At 58.1% G+C, this 18,867-nt stretch overlaps 1 protein-coding gene across 3 annotated transcripts in view; it reads left to right on the top strand.

Moving 5' to 3' along the window:
- Window positions 1-14,032, top strand: part of IFT122 (intraflagellar transport 122) — a 63,376-nt gene extending 49,344 nt beyond the window's left edge. For 2 of the 3 annotated variants that reach the window (XM_031470942.2, XM_031470946.2), the window contains 10 exons: window positions 643-745; window positions 2,444-2,584; window positions 3,636-3,730; window positions 6,932-7,032; window positions 8,958-9,123; window positions 10,032-10,143; window positions 10,902-11,027; window positions 12,566-12,645; window positions 12,945-13,109; window positions 13,586-14,032. In XM_031470942.2, the coding sequence (XP_031326802.1) occupies window positions 643-745; window positions 2,444-2,584; window positions 3,636-3,730; window positions 6,932-7,032; window positions 8,958-9,123; window positions 10,032-10,143; window positions 10,902-11,027; window positions 12,566-12,645; window positions 12,945-13,109; window positions 13,586-13,675 (1,179 nt within the window). In that variant the 3' untranslated portion in view covers window positions 13,676-14,032. Of the gene's footprint in view, window positions 1-642; window positions 746-2,443; window positions 2,585-3,635; window positions 3,731-4,504; window positions 4,544-6,931; window positions 7,033-8,957; window positions 9,124-10,031; window positions 10,144-10,901; window positions 11,028-12,565; window positions 12,646-12,944; window positions 13,110-13,585 lie in introns of all 3 variants that reach the window. The other variant, XM_031470945.2, reaches the window with a different exon arrangement.
- The last annotated feature ends 4,835 nt before the right edge of the window (window positions 14,033-18,867 follow it).

Here is an 18,867-nt window from a genome sequence, read left to right as displayed (position 1 = left end):
GATGAAAAGGTCGGGCCAGGGACAGAGGCAATAACGGCTTCTCAAGATACGTTTTTCAGGAGACTTCTCAAGCAGCATAAATTAGAGCATCTCAGAACCACTCAGTCCTGGCTGTGCGTCAGGCAAGCTTTCTCCCCGCTGCCGCACGCTGTCCCCGTGACTCATTTCCGGTCCTCCTGCTCTGACAGGTGGTTCTGGGGCTTAAATCCAGCAGTCACTGGGTCCCCTACGGCAGCACGTCCACAGCCATCTCTGACAGCTGATAAGCAATGATGATGATAATGTCAATTCTGTTTCCTTAGGTGTCGCCTGCAATTAAAAGAAATCTGTTTGCAGCGCTACAGGAGCCCACGCATACTCTCAAAATAAAATGTTTCCGATTCTGTGCCGCTTCTGTGGTCCAGAAACAGACTGTGTTGTTATTGAATCCAGTTGCTTGCATATTGCTGTTAATTGCCTTTTGTTTTCAAAGAGCTGATTTGTTTTTGCGTTTCTGGGGGTGGTGGAGGTGGGAGGCACTCTCCCCCTCTTGAGTTGTCAGGCTGGCAAAATCTGACATCCCTAATGGATTCAGCCAAGCGCCGTGTCTTCCTGGGGGCTGCAGGGGCTGCTTTATTAAGAATGCATTTCTCCTTCCTCTAGGCCTTCGCTTTGGGTGAGAAGCATCCCGAGTTTAAGGCTGACATCTACGTGCCCTATGCTCAGTGGCTAGCAGAGAACGATCATTTTGAGGAAGCCCAGAAAGGTAGGCCACACAGACTGGCCCGTTGCAGAAGGGGCCAAGACACATGTGTGAGGAGGGTGGCCAGTCCCTGCCATCGGGGGCCCCGGGGTAGACGACTGCATCCGGCAGGCGTGCTGTGCTTGGTGGTGAAAGGCCGTGAGCAGTGGAAGGAACACGGGCTCTGCGTGGGACACACTGGGTCCATCACTCACGGGCCTCAGGGCCTTGGGCAGGTCCCGTCTTCTCTCTGAGCACAGCACTTGCTCTCTGCTGTATCTTCCCGCTTCCTCCTCACAGCAGCCCTAAGATGTAGGTACCGTTTTGTAGATGAGGGGCTGGTGCAGTCTCACCTGCCACTTTCCTCACCTGGAAGAGAAACTTGGGTTCTGTTTCTGGCCACTCGAGCAGGTTGTCTGCTGCTCAGCACACCACGGGTAGAATGGGCCACACACCGGGAACCGAAGGAAGTGTCACTCTTTAACTGGTCATAATAGCTTTAAAGTGAGACTGCTGCCTTCTCTGTGTTGGGCGCTGACGGCACTAACCTGCACAACTTTGCGTCTGGCCAGCCTCCCGGCAGAGGCGCAGAGGCTGACTGTGGCCCGGAGTCCCACAGTCAGAGTGGCAGAGCCAGGCTGGACTTGCTGCCTCTCTAGGAGGTGTTCATTGAAGCTGGGGGCGTCACCCTCCATAGCACCCCGCTTGCACTTCTCTGTGGGAACACTTGCCACCTCCGGACACATTTCAGAGTGTCTCCCTGTTGGAGCTGAAAGCCGCATTGAAGGACGGTATGTTCTCTACTGCTTCAGCCTCTCCAGAGCACCCAGTTGCTGAAGTATGTGCGTGTTTGGGCAAAACACAGCAACCTATCCATCTGTCTGCGTCTGCCCTTCCAAGAATCCATTGCCATAGTAACTGGGTACTCAGACGAGAGATTGGAGATGAGAGTGGAACAAAGACCAGACCTCTTCCTTCCCTGCAGCAGAGGATTTGGATCATCTGAGCGCCCACATGTGGGCAAATGCCACAGCTAGAAGTGCTTCCCCACCGCCCCCAAACTTCCCGAGGGGCTGGCCACATAGTAGGGACTCAGGAAATTTCTGGTAAATGGATGTGAGAATGATTGAAACATGTTTTGCTTGTTTTCACAAATGTTTGGTTGCTCAGACCGAGCCCAGTTTTCCGGGGTTGTCATCAAAGAGCACTCAGTGGAGGACGCACGAGGGATCGAGTTGGGCTCGGTTCTATGACCGGGTACGCTGCTCTCCCTCCACCTTGCCGGCCCGTCAGAATAAGTCGTCGTAGGTCTGTTGTGACGTCCAGTGAGGGAATCAGCAACGAAAGCACCCTGTAAACCACCATGCCCGGTAGAGTGCCAGGTCCCGGCAGGGTCCCCAGGGAGTCACAAAGCTTTGTCCTGGAACTGACGGGGCCCAACCTCACTGACGATGAACAGCGGTTCCGTCCTCAGGCTCGGCCCCTCTGGGTTCTCTTTGCTGCACCTCTCCTAAGTGGGCTGCCTTTTCCTGGCCAGAAAGGAGTATCTCACCGTGCTTTTTCAGGATGTAGACTGGGTTATTTATAGCAGTGGCCTGGGAGGCGCATCCCAGCAGCGCAGTGCTGCCGAGGACCTGTCGAGTGTCCTACTTCTGCCACGGCCCCTTGCAAGCCCCCAGGACCCCGCCCCACTCCCCACTTCATGTGTTTGTGCCCCTCCAGCATTCCACAAGGCCGGGCGGCAGGGGGAGGCAGTCAGGGTGCTGGAGCAGCTCACACACAATGCCGTGGTCGAGAGCAGATTTAATGATGCTGCCTATTATTACTGGATGCTGTCCATGCAGTGCCTGGATATAGCTCAAGGTAAGTAAACATCAGCCGGCCCCACTCTGGCACCAAGATAAACATCCGAAGAGCTGGGACGTTTTAATTAAAGCCCTGGGCTTGTTTATTGGGTGTATTGTCCATAACCCTGTCTTGCAGCAGCATAATCTGGCATGTCATCTTTTTCCAGTTTGCCCATGAGCATAAAGGACAGTATGAGGGCCGTCGTGGCTTATGTTTGGGAGGTCCTGCCCTTTGTGGCTAATTCAGAACATATCTCTCCCCTGCTACCTGGGAGCCCATGACTGGACCAGCTGAGCACTGGCTTAAAAAAATGTAATTAAACAAAAAGATGAAAAAGAGATCACTTTACAATAACACACTCCAGATTCTCACCCATTGCAAACAGGAAGATGGTTTCAGTGTTGCTTTCTTTCACAAGACTTCCCGTGATGCACTGAGGGAGTTCTAGAAGCGGAGGGGACAGGGAGATGTTCTGCCCTGGACCCAGGCTAGCATGCAGCAGTGGGGAAAGCACTGTGACTGGAGCAGCCTGGTGACTCGTAACAAGTCACAGTCCTTCCTAAGCACCACGTCCCCCCATCTGTAGCGTGGGGGTACCCTCCCCCTGCTTCCTTCATAGCGCTGCTGGGAGCCTCCCAGAAGCCAAGGTTATAGTTTGAAAAAGGTCAAGCCCTGATGTAAGGTGACGTTTTTCTGTTCTGGCCAGTGGTTTGTGATTTGATAAGAAACAGCACAGAGGGAGGTGGCTTGAGCTAAGCATGAATAAGGTTGACATCTGTCCATCCTCCCTGCCACGTGGCTCTGGTTTGTCTGGGTACCAGTGATCACCCTCTTGCTGGGGCTGGCCCCTCCTCAGGGAATGACCCGGTAGTGTCAGATCTGGGAGAACCTGAGAGAAATCCTGGTCCTGTGCTCTGCCCACTGAGACGTTAGCTGCCCAGCTCCCACACAGGCAGAGCCCCTCTCCCATCACTGCACCTCTGCTGCTCCCTGGCTTGGGCTTGGTGTCGGGGGAAACTGGCTCAGTCTGACACATCTTCTCCCTCCTGCCCTGCTCGCACCACAGATCCTGCCCAGAAGGACGTGATGCTCGGCAAGTTCCACCACTTCCAACACTTGGCCGAGCTGTACCACGGCTACCACGCCATTCAGCGCTACACGGTATGGTGGCTGGGAGACAGGTGCCTAGCGGGGGCACCACCTGCTGAGCTGGGGGCGCTGGGCACATCCTACAGAGCAGCAGACCTCTGGATGGGACGTAAACTCACCAGGCGTGATGACCTCCTCCTGGGAGGCAGTTTGGAGCTTTGATTTTCTTAATTGGTTGCTTGTTCGACATGCGGCATGTGTGCTTCTGAATTTGCAAGCCAGAGCTGGAATGGCCTTTCTAGTTACTTGCTCCAGGTTTAGGTGACTTGGGCAGACTCTGGATTAGCCGAACAAAGGGCTGTCTCTCCGAGTGATCGGGAGGGGACGTTCGATGGGGCCCTCTCTCCCAGATGGGTGAAGGTCCAGGTCTAACCAAAGGCCCAAGGTCCCCCACTGGTCCTGCCACCGTATGTGACCTTGAACAATTTACTTCCCCTCCCTGGCCATCAGTTTCCCTCTCTGTGAAGAAGAGGGTTGGCTTGTTCTAAAGAGACCCAAATAGTTCTCTTTAGTTACTCCCCATACTTCTGATTATGCCATTTTAAGCCTGCTTCCTGACAGTGGGAAATAGCTGACAGATTGTCATCAGCCTCCTTATTTTGTGTGTCTTCAGCCACTCAGCAGTGTGAGCTTATCCTGTGCTGAGAAGCCAGAGAGTAATGTCAATAGACAGCTTTTACTGAGCACCTACAACACACCAGCAATGTGCTGAGGGCATTACTGTGTCAACTCACTTAATCCTTTCAACCGTGCTGTGAGATAAGTACTGTTGTCCCCATTTTACAGATGAAGAAACTGAGGCTCCGGACAGAGGGCCTACAGCTAGTAAGTAGAAGAGCCAGGACTTGAACCCAGACAAGCTGTCTTCAAGCCCAGGCTCTGGGCCCCTCTGACTTGGAGAAGGCCGAGCACTGGCCTCACGCCCCAGCTCCGCCATGTGACCTCGGGCAAGTCATTCGCTGGCCTCTGTGCTTCAGCTTCCTTCTCTGTAAGATGAGGGCACTAACAGTGCTCACTCCATGGGGTCGTTGTGGGGAGGAAATGGGTAGACCTTGGGAAGTACTCAGCAGAGTGACCCTGGTCGGTGTGAGCCCCTCTCCTGCCCCGTGCAGAGGCCTCAAACCGGGTTTCCACCTGCTGCTCTCCTGCCCCGCTGAGCAGTCCTTGTTCTTGGACCGTCTCAGAGGCCCTGCCTCCACCTTGGGCTCCTCTTTCCCCCTCATTTGTGCTGAACTCTTGGCACATTCTTTGCCCCTGGGGAAGGTGTGGGCAAACAGCTCCTCAGATGGGTTCTGCCTGGACCAGCCATCAACCCTGCATCTGATCTCTTCCCACACCAGGCTCTGGGGTCTTGAGAGACCCTGTCTTCCTTTACAGTCTTTTCGGGGCCCCTCATCTCTCTCAGGTGCTCACCTGGAAAGGAGCTCCCCTAACTAAAGACCCCAGACTCAGCTTGGGCTCAACGTCAGGGCCTGGCCCCGTCTTGGTTTGCCCGAGACTCTGGAGCCCAGCTCCGCCTCTCCCTGCTGTTCGTCATCCTCCACATGTTGGGCAAGGGCGGGGGGCTCCTCTGGAACATCTGAGCCCCAGGTCAGGACCTAGTGCAGCTGTGAGCTTGCGGTAGCTTCACAGCAGCCACGGGCCCTGGCTCTCCAAGCCGGCTGGGCTTCTTCGTTGGGCTGTTCCTTCATTCAACAAATGCCTGCTGTGTGACAGGCCCTGGGTGAGGCCTCGGGCACAGTGGGGACCTAGATGTTGTCCCTGCCCCTGAGGAGCTCATAGTCTAGTAAACAAGCGGTTGTAGTGCAGTTGCCTCAAAGGAAATGCTGAGAGGACTAAGGAGACTTCCTGGAAGAGGTGGCCCCAAGACCAGGGGTGGGAGAGAAGGAAGAGCAGGGCAAGTGAAGAGGAGGAGGAGGAAGGGTGTTCGTTGCTGGCAGCAGTCACGGCATGTGCAAAGGCCTGGAGGTGGGTGGTATTTTAGGGTTTGGCATCAGGGCCCAATGGAGCAGCTCTGATTCAGAGCAGACTGGAAAGGGGAGCATCAGACCTTTCCTGAGACAGTGGCTTCTTTCCCAGAGGAGAGGTGCGAATCCTGAGGGACCCCCCCCCTTTCTGGGACGCTTCTTAGCTTCCACACCTCGTGCAGTATAACCAGAGGCCAGCTTCTCCCTGGCTCCCCCCCAGAGAAGGGCGCAGTCTCAGGTTTTCTTGGGTTCTTGGAACTGACAGGCTGTAGAAATTTCAGTGAGAACTAAAGAGAGTGCTGGGCTCTGAACCAAAGAAGCAGCATCAAGGGAGGCCTCACAAGCTGAGTCCAACGGGGCCTGCGTCCTGGTGGCTCACTGGTGAGTGCGGCCTAGCAGGACCCTTCAGGAAATGCCAGTTTGTTGCCATTTAAGTGATCGCTGGGAGAGTGGTTGGCCTGCTGTCACGTTGTCATCTAGAGCAGTCTCAGTTTGCACATGGTGTGCCCGAGTCCCTCAGAACAGCACATTCTTAACCTTTTACAGACCCTCCTGATGGAACATTCCCTGTGCTCTACTGTGCTGAGCTTCTGGCAGCCTCCAGGTGCAGAAGACTTGTGCACTCAAGTGCCGCGTGCCAAGGGCCTGTCTGCGAGGGCCTGGGCAGGCGCTGGGGCAGTGGGTGCGGCCAGGGAGCCCCGCGTTGCGCGTCCGTGGGCGTTGCACGGTCAGGCTGCTGTCGGAGAGCAGAGCAGAGGCATGCGATTTCATGCTATAAAGGGTTAACTGCCTCCGGTTAAAGACATGCTTCTGTGGAGGTCACATCTTAAATTGCATAAAGGTCTCCTCTCTTAGAGCTAATTGGAGACAACTTGAGCTGGGGGGAGGGAATCATTGCCAGCCCCAGAGGCAGTGAGCTTGGGAGAAAGACATCTTGGGCTTTGGAATCAGACCCGGGTTTGAGTCCTAGCTCCACTCCTTTCTAGGCAGGTAACTTGGGCACATCATCTCTCTGGGCCTCGGTTTACTCGTCAATACAGGGAGGGTGACAGCCTGGGAGGCTCCTCCCAGGGTCGTGTTGGGGACCACACGAGGCGGTGGCTGTAGGTGCCTAGCACACAGTAGGTGCTCCCTGGACAGGTCCGCTTCTCTGCTGAGGTCGCCCAGAGTTGCTGGTGTCTGCCCTTTGCCCGGCCCAGCGGCCGCTCGGTTGAGAAAGTCAACCCATTTGCTTTTCTCGCTGCAGGAGGAGCCATTCAGTTTCCACCTCCCTGAAACACTCTTCAACATCTCCAGGTTCCTGCTGCACAGCCTGACCAAGGACACCCCCTTGGGCATCTCTAAAGTGTATCCTTTCTCTCACCTCACCCTCTGTCCCACCCCTTTTGTCTAATGGCCCTGAGAAGTTCTTTCCAGAGCACTTTACTGGCAGAAGCTTCCTTCTCTCCATCAGCCCTCAGGGAGGGAAGCGAGCTTGCCCTGCGCTGCTGTTTGGCTGTAGGAGAGGCTCCTCCTGGGAGGCCAAGGGACCAGTGCCAAGGGAGGGTTTGTTTCCAGGGCCCCCTGGGCCTAGCAGTGGGTCTCTGGCCCACACACTGTCTGAGCTGTCCTGGAACCCCCAGGTGGGGGTGTGACTGAAATGTCGGAGGCGTCCTACCTTTAGGCTCGGAATCTCGGCCTTTAGGCTCCGGGCACTTCCCTGGGGGCTCGAGGTGGGCACACTTGTTCAGCCCAGGTGGGTGGAGCACCTGCTGCATCCCAGGCGCTGGGCCAGGTGGTAGGTGACAGGTGTCAGGGCCTGGTTCAGAGGGACATGGGCTGTGTCCAAGCATGAAATTCAGCTAAGGCCGGGGCTCTGGTCAGAGAAGGCTGCCTGGAGGAGGTGACGTCCGTCCTGTAGGCTGGGGTAACCTGGGAAGATGCCGAGTGGGTGTTCTAGGGCACGCCCAGCCCACGGGAGGGCCTTGGCGGGGAGGGGAGTGAGGTGACCAAGGTTGGAGCTGAAGCCCCCTGGATGGGAGCCAGACTGCAGGGGCAGCAGCCTGAGGGCCTCCCTAAAAGCTGGACTTTCCTTCTCTGGCTGGTGAAAGCCACAGACGGGCCATAAGCAGAGGCGAGGCCTCAGAGCTGTGCTGCCCGAAATTACCAGAAAATGACAAAAATCCTTTAAATCCTGAATGTGATGAAAGTTATAATTATCCCGTCTTCTTCTAAACCTCACTATTCTCTCAGCCCCTTCCCAGCCCCTACCCAGCCTTCTTTCTGTGAGTAAAAAGCCCTCCCAGTAGAGGCTGAGAGGTGCCAAGCGGTGAGAACGGCTCCTCTGTGAAGGGTTTCAGGCCGGTCATGTACATTTCAGGGAAGCTCCCCGCGCGTCGGGGCGCAGCACCTGCACCCAGCCTCTGCAGCAAGTTCTGCTCCAGTCTGCAGAGTCTGACTGAACCCCTGCTCTGAGTGCACCTTTGCTGTCCCCTGGGGACATGGAAACGGCTCCTGACATAGTCCTGGCCTTTGAGGAGTCACAGTGGAGACACAGACAGGGAGACTCGCCTCCACATGACTGCTAGGGCTGTCGGGGGCAGGAGCATCGGGTGAGGGGTGGGGGGAGAGGGGAGGCGGCTTGGGACACTGGCCTCACACAGTAGCTGAGGCTTGCTAGGGAGAAGTCCGTTCACAGGCCGGGAGGGGAGGAAGGACTGGCCCGGCCTGGGCACAGCCAGCCTTTGAGGTGACCAGGGGTGGAGCACAAAGGCTTGTCAGCCCCAGGCTGAGGAGCTCACAGGAGAGCCTTGAAGCAGGGGAGGCTGTGCTTGGGACTTGCCTCGGTCCTTGGTAAACTGCAGGCGGAGAGCAGTGTTGTGCACCGGGACAGGCCTCCAGGCGGTCTGGGGCCAGGCTCCACCTGGCGGGGCTGGAGCAGGAGGGCACTTGGTGCCAGGCATCCTAGGGCCTGGCTGGCAGGCTGGGCCAGGTGGGGAGAGCCACCTTGGCCTGGTCAGGGTACAAGATGAGCCATCAGCAGACCCAGGGAACCTAGGCAAGGGTGAAATATTAATGGAAACTGCACTGCTTCTATCTCTGGAAAAATCTCTGGGCCTTAATATCCGAGAAATACACTTACATCCCACAAATGAGCAGAGCAGTCCTCAGGCTCCTTCCTGGGCCCTCCTGGCACCAGCACGTGCTGCATTCCAGCACGCGGCTCTCTCCAGGGCTGGGCAGTGCCAGCTCTCGGGCCTGCTGTGGCTCTTCCTTAACCCTGTCTTTGGCAGGAACACGCTCTTCACTCTGGCCAAACAGAGCAAGGCCCTGGGCGCCTACAAGCTGGCCCGGCACGCCTACGACAAGCTGCAGGGCCTGCAAATCCCCGCCAGGTTCCAGAAGTCCATCGAGCTGGGCAGCCTGACCGTCCGCTCCAAGCCCTTCCACGACAGCGAGGTGAGAGCGCGGCCCCCTCGGGCAGGAGGCCTCTCCCGACACCCCCTTGCCTGGCCTGCCTGGCTCCGTTTGAAAGGCGGCTGCCATGCTCTCGGGGCTCTGCACCCCAGCATCTGCCTCAGTGCCGGCTTGCCAGCTCTTTCTGCTCTTCCTCTCTGCCTCTGTTCCCCCTCGCAGCCCCCAGCCCCCCTGAACCCACAGCCCTGCCCTCCCTTTCTTCTGAGCCCTCCCGAGGCTCCAGGTCTGGGGCGGCCCAGCCCACACTGTTCCACCCCAACCTCTACGCCAGGTGACCCCGCGTTCACGTCCCCTAGGAGCTCCTGGCCTATCCCACCAGCTTCTGGAACCAGCTTATCACTCACCAGTAAACCCACCCCCCTTTCCTCCAGCCCAGCCAGCCACTGTCTCATTCACATTCTCCCTCCTTTAAGCTCGGACGGATCTGGGTTCAGATCCCTGCTCCACCATGTCTGAGCTGTGTCTCAGTCTTCCTGAGCCTCGGTTTCTCCTTCTGTCAAATGGGCATGCACATAGTAGCTTTCCCGTGGGTGGCTGTGAGGGTAGGTGAGCCGCGTGGATCACGGTCATGGCACAGCCCCTGGAGTGCGGTGACAGGTTGGAAAGCAGTGGTGTGCTTCTTGTCCTTCCTGCCGGGAGACCGAGCTGCCGAGCCCTGCCTGAGAAGGAGGCGGGCAGTGGGCCCCACATGCCAGAACCCGCGGCGTCTCTGCAGGCCCTTATCCTTCTTCACCAGCACAGAGCTGGGGGCGCAGAGTCCCCTCCCCACCCACCCAGGTGGCCTTTCCTCTTGGCAGCCAGGCCCCAGGGCACTGAAGCCAGAGCCCAGGGAGGAGGTGGTGAGTGTGTCCGGTTGGGCCTGCGGGCAGTCTGGTGCTGCTGTTTTGTAGGAGCTGGTGCCCTTGTGCTACCGCTGCTCCACCAACAACCCGCTGCTGAACAACCTGGGCAACGTTTGCATCAACTGCCGCCAGCCCTTCGTTTTCTCTGCCTCTTCCTATGGTGAGTGCCACATGCGGTGGGGCAGCCTGCGCCTGGCTGGGCCCCCTGTGTCCTCACTGTAAATCGGGGACAGTGAGATGCCCACCTGCCTGACACAGAGTCACCCAGGGTTACCAGAGCAGGACCCAGTGCTGCCCAGACCTGAGGTGCCCACCCCTCAGGACCCCGTGTGCAGCTTTGCCTAACGAAATGCCTGGGCAGAGGCGGCAGGTCAGGTGTTCGGTCTGGGAGGCTGACATGTCTCTCAAGTCCCAGCTCCTTCCGTGTTGACGAGGATCAGGAGCCCCTTCCCAGCAGCGGGCCAGAGGCCTCTCCTCTTCCCTCGGAGAGGAGCCCATCCAGCCACCAGGGGGACGCAGGAGGGCTGAAGGCCCCCAGTTCTCACGCTTGCACACAAACACATGCAGTATACACACAGTGTGCACAGACATGCAGCACACATGCAGTGCACACACATACAGTGCACACAATGTGCAATGCAGCATGCTGTGCCCACATGCAGTGTACATACATGCAGTGTATACAATATACGCTGCACACCCTATACATGCAGTGTACACACCATGTATAAACCCGCAGTGTACGCACACACGCCTACTTCCCCTAGACGTGCAGCGGGTGAGGGAGGCAGCCCTGCTCACTGCTGGCTCCCGGGCCAGCCGTGCCAGGTGAGGAGGGGCCTCTGTGACCCCCACCCCATCTCACGCGGCCCAGTGAGAGCAGCCCAGCCCCCACCCTGCCCTGTGCTGTGTCTACAGAGGTGCTGCACCTAGTTGAGTTCTACCTGGAGGAGGGGATCACTGATGAGGAAGCCGTCTCCCTCATTGACCTGGTGGCGCCACGACACAAGTGTGAGAACAAATGGCAAGAGATCACGAGCAACAGTATCCTGGGTGTCAGCTGGGCGCCGGCCTGGGTGCCTGGCAGGAGGACCCAGGGGGACGGCTGGGCCAGGTGAGGCAGGGACGGGGCAGGCCACTCTGCGTGACGGAGAGGCCCACATGGCAGCAGGGATGAGGCCAGAAACGGCAAAGCTGCCCAGGGTACAGAGGTGCAGGAGGGGACAGTATGTGCCCACAGGCCAGGCGTGGCACATGGAAGAAGAGACACCACTTGGCCTGCACCCAGAGGGGACTCCCACCCACCCCTGGCTCCTAAAAGGCACTGTCTGTGGTTCTGGCCACACGGGATGGATGAATGACCAATATTGGTGGCGCCAACTCTTCCAATCAGGTCACTCTTACACACAAGGGGTGGAAGCCCACCTTGTACAGGCCGAGCAAACAAAAGGGTGTGGAGAATCCCAGTGTGAACGGACTCTCAGCCTCACCCGGGTGCTCGCTCAGTGCTGGCAGAAGTCTGTCTGCCGTCCTCTGGCCCCGCTGTCCTCCGGAAGCTCCGTTCTCGGGCAGAACCTGCGCGTCCCCACCAGCAGTGCCCGTCCTGCAGCCCTTCAGCATTCTTCCTAGCGAGTCAGCATAAATCCTGGGACCCGCCCCGCTTCAACAGCCTGGGCCCAGGGCCACACCTCAGGTGTCCCTGTGGCCAGGACCACCATCACGGTCCCAGCTGAGCAGGGGAGGAGGGCCTGGTAGCACAGAGCAGCTGGGCCAGCTGGTCTGGGTGGGCTGGGGGCCTGTGTTTCTATAAGCTTTCAGGCATTGCCAATGTCACTGGTCTGTGCACCACATTTTGGGGAGCAGGATCGAGGAAAACCTAGGCAGGGGACAGAAACCATGTCTGCACACACGCCAGCCCTCTGCACACACGTGTCAGGTACTTAGGCTGGCTGCTGTGTGGGACCACATCCCGCACCTGGTTCGGCACCAGCAGCCTCCCTTCTCCGGGGGGCCTCCCCCATTGGAGCCCCACTCAGCCTAGTAGGGGCAGCGTCTCCCCGGGCCCCTTCAGCCCAGGCTGGCCAGCCTTAGGATCTGCAGGAGCTCTCACCCCTCCTCTGTGAAATGTGATCTTTGAGGCCCCCTCAAGTGCCTGTGGACCACCCACAGCTGCCGAGTGTTTCTCCAGGAATTGCTGGATTTGCTGGCCAGAGTTTCCAGCTGGGCCCACATTTCTGTCCCATCACCAGAGACCCACAGACCTCTGCTCACATGTGCTTCTCGCCCGCAGGCGTACGTGAGCCATGCCTGGTGTATGTAGGGCGCAGGGGGCCCGTTAGAGCCCTTCCCTCCTCCTCTCCCACCTGTGCTCAGGGCGTGGTCCCGGCCCCAGGTGACCAGGGCTGTCTCCTCTGGCCTGTGTTCCCTCTGTTCCTCCATCCGGAAAGCTGTTCCACACACCTGCTGCTCTTCCCGAGCCTTAGGGAGCGGCTCACACAAGGGAGCTCCCATGAGTCTCAGGAGGGTGGACGGGGCGGCCTTTCCCTCAGCCTCAGGTTCCGTCCTTGACCAGACCCTTCCAGACTCCCAGGCCCTGAGGCTGGATGAGACCATGGACTCAATGGGCGACGATGACCCGTTCACAGCAAAGCTGAGCTTTGAGGTGAGCGCGCTGCTGAGTGATGGGCTACTGAGGCCTGTCAGGAGGGGAGGGCGGTCTTGGGTCGCTTTCCTGCATACGCTCCTCGGCGTGAGTAAGAACTTGTTCCCTGTCAGGGCCCCCGGGAGACGGGGGGTGCTGGCTCCCTGTCCCCAGAGATGGCCGGCCGAGTTCCGCGGCCTGGCCGGGTTCTGTTGAGGGCCCTCTGTGGCCACCCCCAAAGACTCTGGGATCGTGACCCACATAAACGTGTCCCCGTGGCTGAGTGAGGGCACCAGTGCCTGTTCCTGCCTGCCCTGCAGCAAGGCGGCTCGGAGTTTGTGCCGGTGGTGGTGAACCGGTCGGTGCTGCGCTCCATGAGCCGGCGGGACGTCCTCATCAAGCGCTGGCCGCCGCCCCTGCGGTGGCAGTACTTCCGCTCGCTCCTGCCGGACGCCTCCATCACCATGTGCCCCTCCTGCTTCCAGGTACCTGCCTGCTGCCTCAGTGCTCCTGTGGGTCCCAGTGTCTTCTCCCCACTGCCTTCCCATTCCTGGGTGTCCCCTTGGGGAGGCCGGGCATCTGGGAGGAGCACAGGTGATATCCCCCAGTGGCCAAGGCTCCAAGGCGGAAGGAGAGACTGGGCCGTCCTTGGGCCCCACCTCCTCTCACTTGTGTCCCATGGCCTGTCTGCAGTGGACTTGCCCAAACTTGTGTTCTCTGTACCTGCCCTTGATCCAGGAGGGCCAGGCAAATGTGCACTTTTGAGCTTCATCTAGGAAAAAGGGCCTTAGATCATCTCCCCCTCGCTCCCAGCCCTTAGACAAAGGTGTCCTGCATCTGGTGTTTCTTGCCCTGACTCACTGCCACGCCACCTGCCCTCGGAAAGGCAGTGGTCCCCGCCAGGCTCGGGGCTGACAAATGCCCAGAGCTGCAGCCTGGGGTCATGGCCATCTCTCCCCAGATGTTCCACTCGGAGGACTACGAGCTGCTCGTGCTTCAGCACACCTGCTGCCCCTACTGCCGGAGGCGCATGGACGACCCCAGCCCCTGACCAGCACCCTCGGGACCGCCTGCTCCTCCAGGCCGCCTTGCATCAGCCAGGCTGTGGAAGGCCGAGTGAAACTGTCAGAACGTGTCTTCTGCCCAGATCAAGTTTGTCTTTCAGGGAGGGGCCTTGTGTAACCACGGATTCCTATTTATGGCACTTCATGCCTTGTAAATAGCACCAGGAGATGGAGAAGAGAATGTACATATATTTTCTAAGAAAAAAAAAATCTGTTACTTTCAGAACAGCTCTGAGCTGTTCATGGCAGCCTGCTGGAGTCCACAGATCTGTCAGACCATTAACATGTACACTTTGCGAACAGATTGCCTCAATAATTACAAATAAAAGGGCTACTTATTTTCATCAGTGTCTGCATTTTAGCAAATCTTCATATTGTCTGCAACTTAATTTCCTTATGCAAAAGTGCACCTGTTTCTAATTTGATCTGAGAGGAACATTACATTTGTGTTCTCTTAAAATTTAATCTAATCGACATGGCAATATGGGAATGGTAAGGAGAACAGGTTTTTTTAAAATTCATTTATTTATTTTGGTTTAATGGGGCTCCATCTTGAAGAGAAAATAAGATACCTGGCTCTGAAGAAGGTGGCAGAGAGGACCCCTCCCTGGGGGCTCTGGGGCGGGGCCATGCCCCTCCCCCACTGCCTCCCCCCCCCCCAACCTGAGGCCCCCTACTTCCTTCAGCTCCTGGAGCGGGTGGCTTCCACTTGAGCTTCCAGGAAGGTCCTTTCCCCTAAGCATCAGCAGGGTCCGATTTGGCAGTTCAGGGGCAGATGGGAAGCTGGGGAGGGGAGCTGACATTTATTGGGGACCTTTTCTGTGCCAGTCACGCTTCAGATGCCAGCTCAGTTCTCACACAGCCTGTGCTGGGGGTGATGATTTCTATCCCTCAGCCATGGGGGCGGGCGGACGTGCTGGGGCCCTGGCTGGGAAGCCCCTTCTGCCCTCCCCTGCGGCCCCACTCCCTCCGCCTCCACTCTACCTGCCCGAAGTCCTGACAGCAGGACGAGGGGAACTGGGCCGCTAGGGCATGTGTGGAAAACCACCCTGGTGATTAGACATTGATACTTTCCAGGGCATCTGTGAAGTGGGCCGAGCAGGACAAACGTCCCCATTAGAGGGGTGAAGACACTGAGGCCTGGAGAGCGGCTGCAGAGGCCACCCAGTGGTGAGTCCAGAGCCGGACCCCTGCCCCAGCCCCTCCTCCCTGCCTCCGTCCCCATCTCTCTTAGAAGCTGACGGGGGAAATGAAAGGGAGCCAGACAGTTGTGCCAACAGAACTCCTCCGTCGAGCGTCTAATTACTTACGATCATGCGTGCTCTCTCTCTCACTGAACATTTATTAATGTGTTAGGATTTCCATTAGCACGTTACTTGAACTGAAATCACTTCCATGTGGCGGATAAAGAGGAGAGGGAGGAAACAGCCCCCACCACCTAACAGGCGTCAATCAGTGACAGATCAGATGGTCCAGGCTAGAGGCAGGGGGAGGGGCCCGGCCGAGACCAGCGTACATCCTCTCAGCTGAATGACACAGAAGTGAGAGGGTGCTGTGCCAGATTCTGCTGTCACAGGGAAGCGGAGCTCCAGAGGCCCATATCTGGGAAACCGTCCCCAGAGCTCCCGTTAAGTCCGGCCCAGACGCCGTGCCGAGCACTTCCCACACATCATCTTCTGTAACCCTCAGCAGTCTTCAGGGATGCCCATTGTGCACATGATAGGACTGAGGCTCGGTGACGTTCTCTTTTCTTTTATTCAGCAAGTATTTATGGAGCCAAGACAGGGTTCCCAGGCAGGCTCGGCCTTGTGCATAAGCACTGGGTTCCGCTGCTCCCAGTCCTGACCTGGACAGGGCCTTGGCCAGGTCCAGCCCTCTCTCCAAGGCTGTTTCCCCATCTGTACAAGAGGCCCCACCAGCTCTGACACTGACGTTCGAGCCTCAGTCTCTGTCTGATGAGCCTGATGGCCCCTCACATGCTGCAGTGAGGAAGGCACCACGGGGATCTTGAGATGCCCGTTTTGTAAGAGGAGACCAAGGCCCGGAGAGAGGAGCGGCTGCTAGGGGCTGCGCAGATTGAAAGTGGTTCAGGCTGCAGCTAGACCCTGACGCCTTGTCTCCAAGTCCTCAGCACTGCTCCCATGTCCTTGGAAGGAGGAAGGTAAGGAGGGGGGTTGGGCGGCCCAGAAAGAGCCCCGGGCCAGACCTAGGTGTGCCTGGCTCTAACCCAGCCCCAGCCAGCTGGAGTCCACATCTACCCCCAGCGAGGCTGCCAAAGTCAGGAGCCTCTCATAATCCTCAAACAGGTGGACAGATGCCCCTCCTCCAAGGTTGCTGCCCATGGTAGATACCAGGTGATCTCCCACTGTCACCAGCCCTGCCCTCGGGGCAGGTTGGAGCACCAGCAAAGACCACCAGTGGGCCAGCTCTCTCCCTGGGCCAAGTGCTCCCTGATACTGCTCCACCCAGACTCCAGAGCAGCTTCCTAGAACGGGAACCCTCCCCTGTTTGTAACCTCAGTGGCCCCCACTGGCAGCCAGCTAGCACCCATCTCCTAGGCCTGCCTTCCTCCCCTGCCACCCATCTTGGGGTCCCCACACCTCTGCACCAGCTGCCCCTTCCCTCCCTGGGCCTTGGCCCAGCTGTCCTGGCCTAGGCTGGGGAGCTGCCCTCCCTCCTGGTCCCCATCCTGCTCCTCTGGGCTCCCGCAGCGCTCAGGCTGGCCCGTATTCCCACCTCTCACGGTTATTATAATGTTTTTTCCTTGTCTGGTGCCCCCTAAGACCAGGAGCTCCCTGAGGGCTGGGACTGTCTAGGTTTCATCTCAATGTCACCAGCACCCAGCACAGGACAAAGGAAGGGTGGGAGGGAAAGCGGGGAGGGGACTGGGGAGGAAGGGAAAGAGGAGGAGGAGGCGAGGCAGGAAGGAGAGGAGAGGCGGTCTGTCTCCTTCCCTCTTCCCCTCGACATTCTCAGCTCATCTAAGGCCTCACTCGGCTGTGACGACACAGCCGCAGGTGGGGCTAAGCCAGTGAGGGAGGTGGGAGGTGGGAGGAGGAGGAGGAGGCTGCTGACCAAGCAGCACCTCCACACGGAGGCTTAAGAGCTATTTGAGCGCTGCCCGCTAAGCCCTAATCCTCCACGGCCAAGTCGAGCCCCGCGGCTGGCGTCCCAGAGGGGCTGGGGGGGCCTGCGCCTCGTGGCTCCTTACAGCTTGGTGGGAGGGAGGCCGAGGGGCAGCGGCTCAGGTCACCTGCCCTCAGGGTGTGCTCTGTGCCCCTCTCTGAATGACCTGACCCAGGAGATGAAAGGGCTCAGTCTGAGGGCTGGACTCCTGGACTCCTTTCTGGCTCTGTGAGGAGCCTCGTGTCCCCAGTAGTCAGAGGGGACTAAGGCCTCCTCATGGGGCCGAGAGGAGATGTTTCTTCACTGGACAAATATTTATTGAGCATCTGCTCTGGGTTTCGAATTCAGCTGTAGCAAAGAACAGGCCGAGCCAGCCCTGCCTTCTCGAGGGAGATGGGCAGTCAGTCCGGAGACACACAGACCGTTGCTGGCAGTGATGCGTCCTGACGGCTGGGGGCCTGGGTGTGTAGCGCTGGGGGCAAGGGGTCTCTCCAAGGCTGTGAGTTAGGTGCTGAGACCTGAACGCGGTTCAGAAGAGGATGACGCTTTCGGCAACGCTCACTGATCAGTTCCAGGGAACTGAGGCACAGGGGAGGGCAGCTGGGCTGCACCCAGGCCTGGTGGCCGCAGAGCCTCAGTCTGGGTGTAAGGGGAGGTGGAAAGGTACCCAATGAAGGAGGATGGTGAGACCTGCACTGACAGGCCTGAAGGTCCGTGAGCCCTGGTGGGAAAGCAGGGCAGGTTTCCCCTGCAGGTGGGCATGGATCCCCACTTTTCCTAGTCCCGGGAAGCTGAGAGCCCTTCCCGGGCTCTCATGGTGACCGAGAGCCACAGGCTTGAGCCCACTGCCACCCCCAGCCCCACCACTGCTGCCCAGGCCTGCGGATTCAGCCCAGGGCCTTTTCCACCCCCCAGTGCAGCCCTCTTTTGGGGTGGTGTGGATGACGCAGGCCTTCCTGAGTGCTGCCTTTGGTGCAGGAGGGAGGCCAGGCAGGTTGTAGCTGGGCTGGCACTGGTTTGTCACGTGACCGGGGCACTTCCCTGCCAGCTCGGGGCCTCGATCTCCCTACCTGCAAAATTCAGCGTAGGTGACTTCTAATGACCTTCCAGCTCACTCTGTGAGCCGGTTCCTCTGAACGAAGAGTATTATTTGCTTAGAAGAATACTTTGTTGTGTGTTACAGAACAGGGCTCTGTCACCTCAGGGGTGGCCTTTTACTCACCATCTCCTCTCCCTGTGAGGGTGGGGTTATTAGACTCTTATGAATGAGGAGTCTGAGTTGTTGACAAGGGAAGCACTCCCTGACGTAACCCAGATCCATTCTGTTAGTCCACAAATACTTACTGAGCACCTACTGTGTGCCAGGCTTTGGCATTCTTCAGTGAACAAGACAGAAGTGCCGGCTCTTTCTACTTCAGAGGAAACGGTTCAGATGCACTTGCTGTGTGCCAAGCTGGGGGTCTAGGCCTGTGGTGAGCAAGACAGACCCCATCCTACCCCCAGGGGCTCATACTGCAGCCTGGGAGATGGACAAAAACACACAAACAGAATATGAATTAAAAGCTTCCAGGTTGTCATAAGCATTAGAAGGTAACAAACAAGGTCCTGAGGTTGAGGGTCAAGGGCTCAGCCCGGCCAGGGTGGGGCTCTGTGGGCCCCTCTTGACCCAGGGTATCCAGTGTTTCTCCCTCTGGCTGGCCACCAGGGGCCGTGTCAGAGTCAAAGGCTTCACCTTGACCTCATTAGCGATGGGCCTAATCACTGGGTCAAGCGCCTTAAACTTGGAGAGGACGCACCCCACCCGCCCAACATGCCTGCCTCCTGCTTATTCCTCCAACACACATTTCACCAGGCCCTGACACTGCCCAAGACAGGCAGGGCTCTGGAGCCCAAGGTGGGCTGGAGGGAAGGGGCACTTTTCTGAGCAGATAGGTACAGGCATCCCAGGTGGGAAAAGAGTCAGTGCAAGAGAGCTTATGGGAGTGAAATCTCAGAGACCGGGACACTTCCTGGCCGGCCTTGTATTCTCAGCCTCAGGGCCTTTGCACTTGCT

This window comes from Camelus dromedarius, chromosome 17, assembly GCF_036321535.1.
Source record: "Camelus dromedarius isolate mCamDro1 chromosome 17, mCamDro1.pat, whole genome shotgun sequence".
Taxonomy (NCBI): Eukaryota; Metazoa; Chordata; class Mammalia; order Artiodactyla; family Camelidae; genus Camelus; species Camelus dromedarius.
The sequence above is the reverse complement of the archived record's forward strand: the minus strand, read 5'-3'. Positions and strand labels throughout refer to the sequence as shown.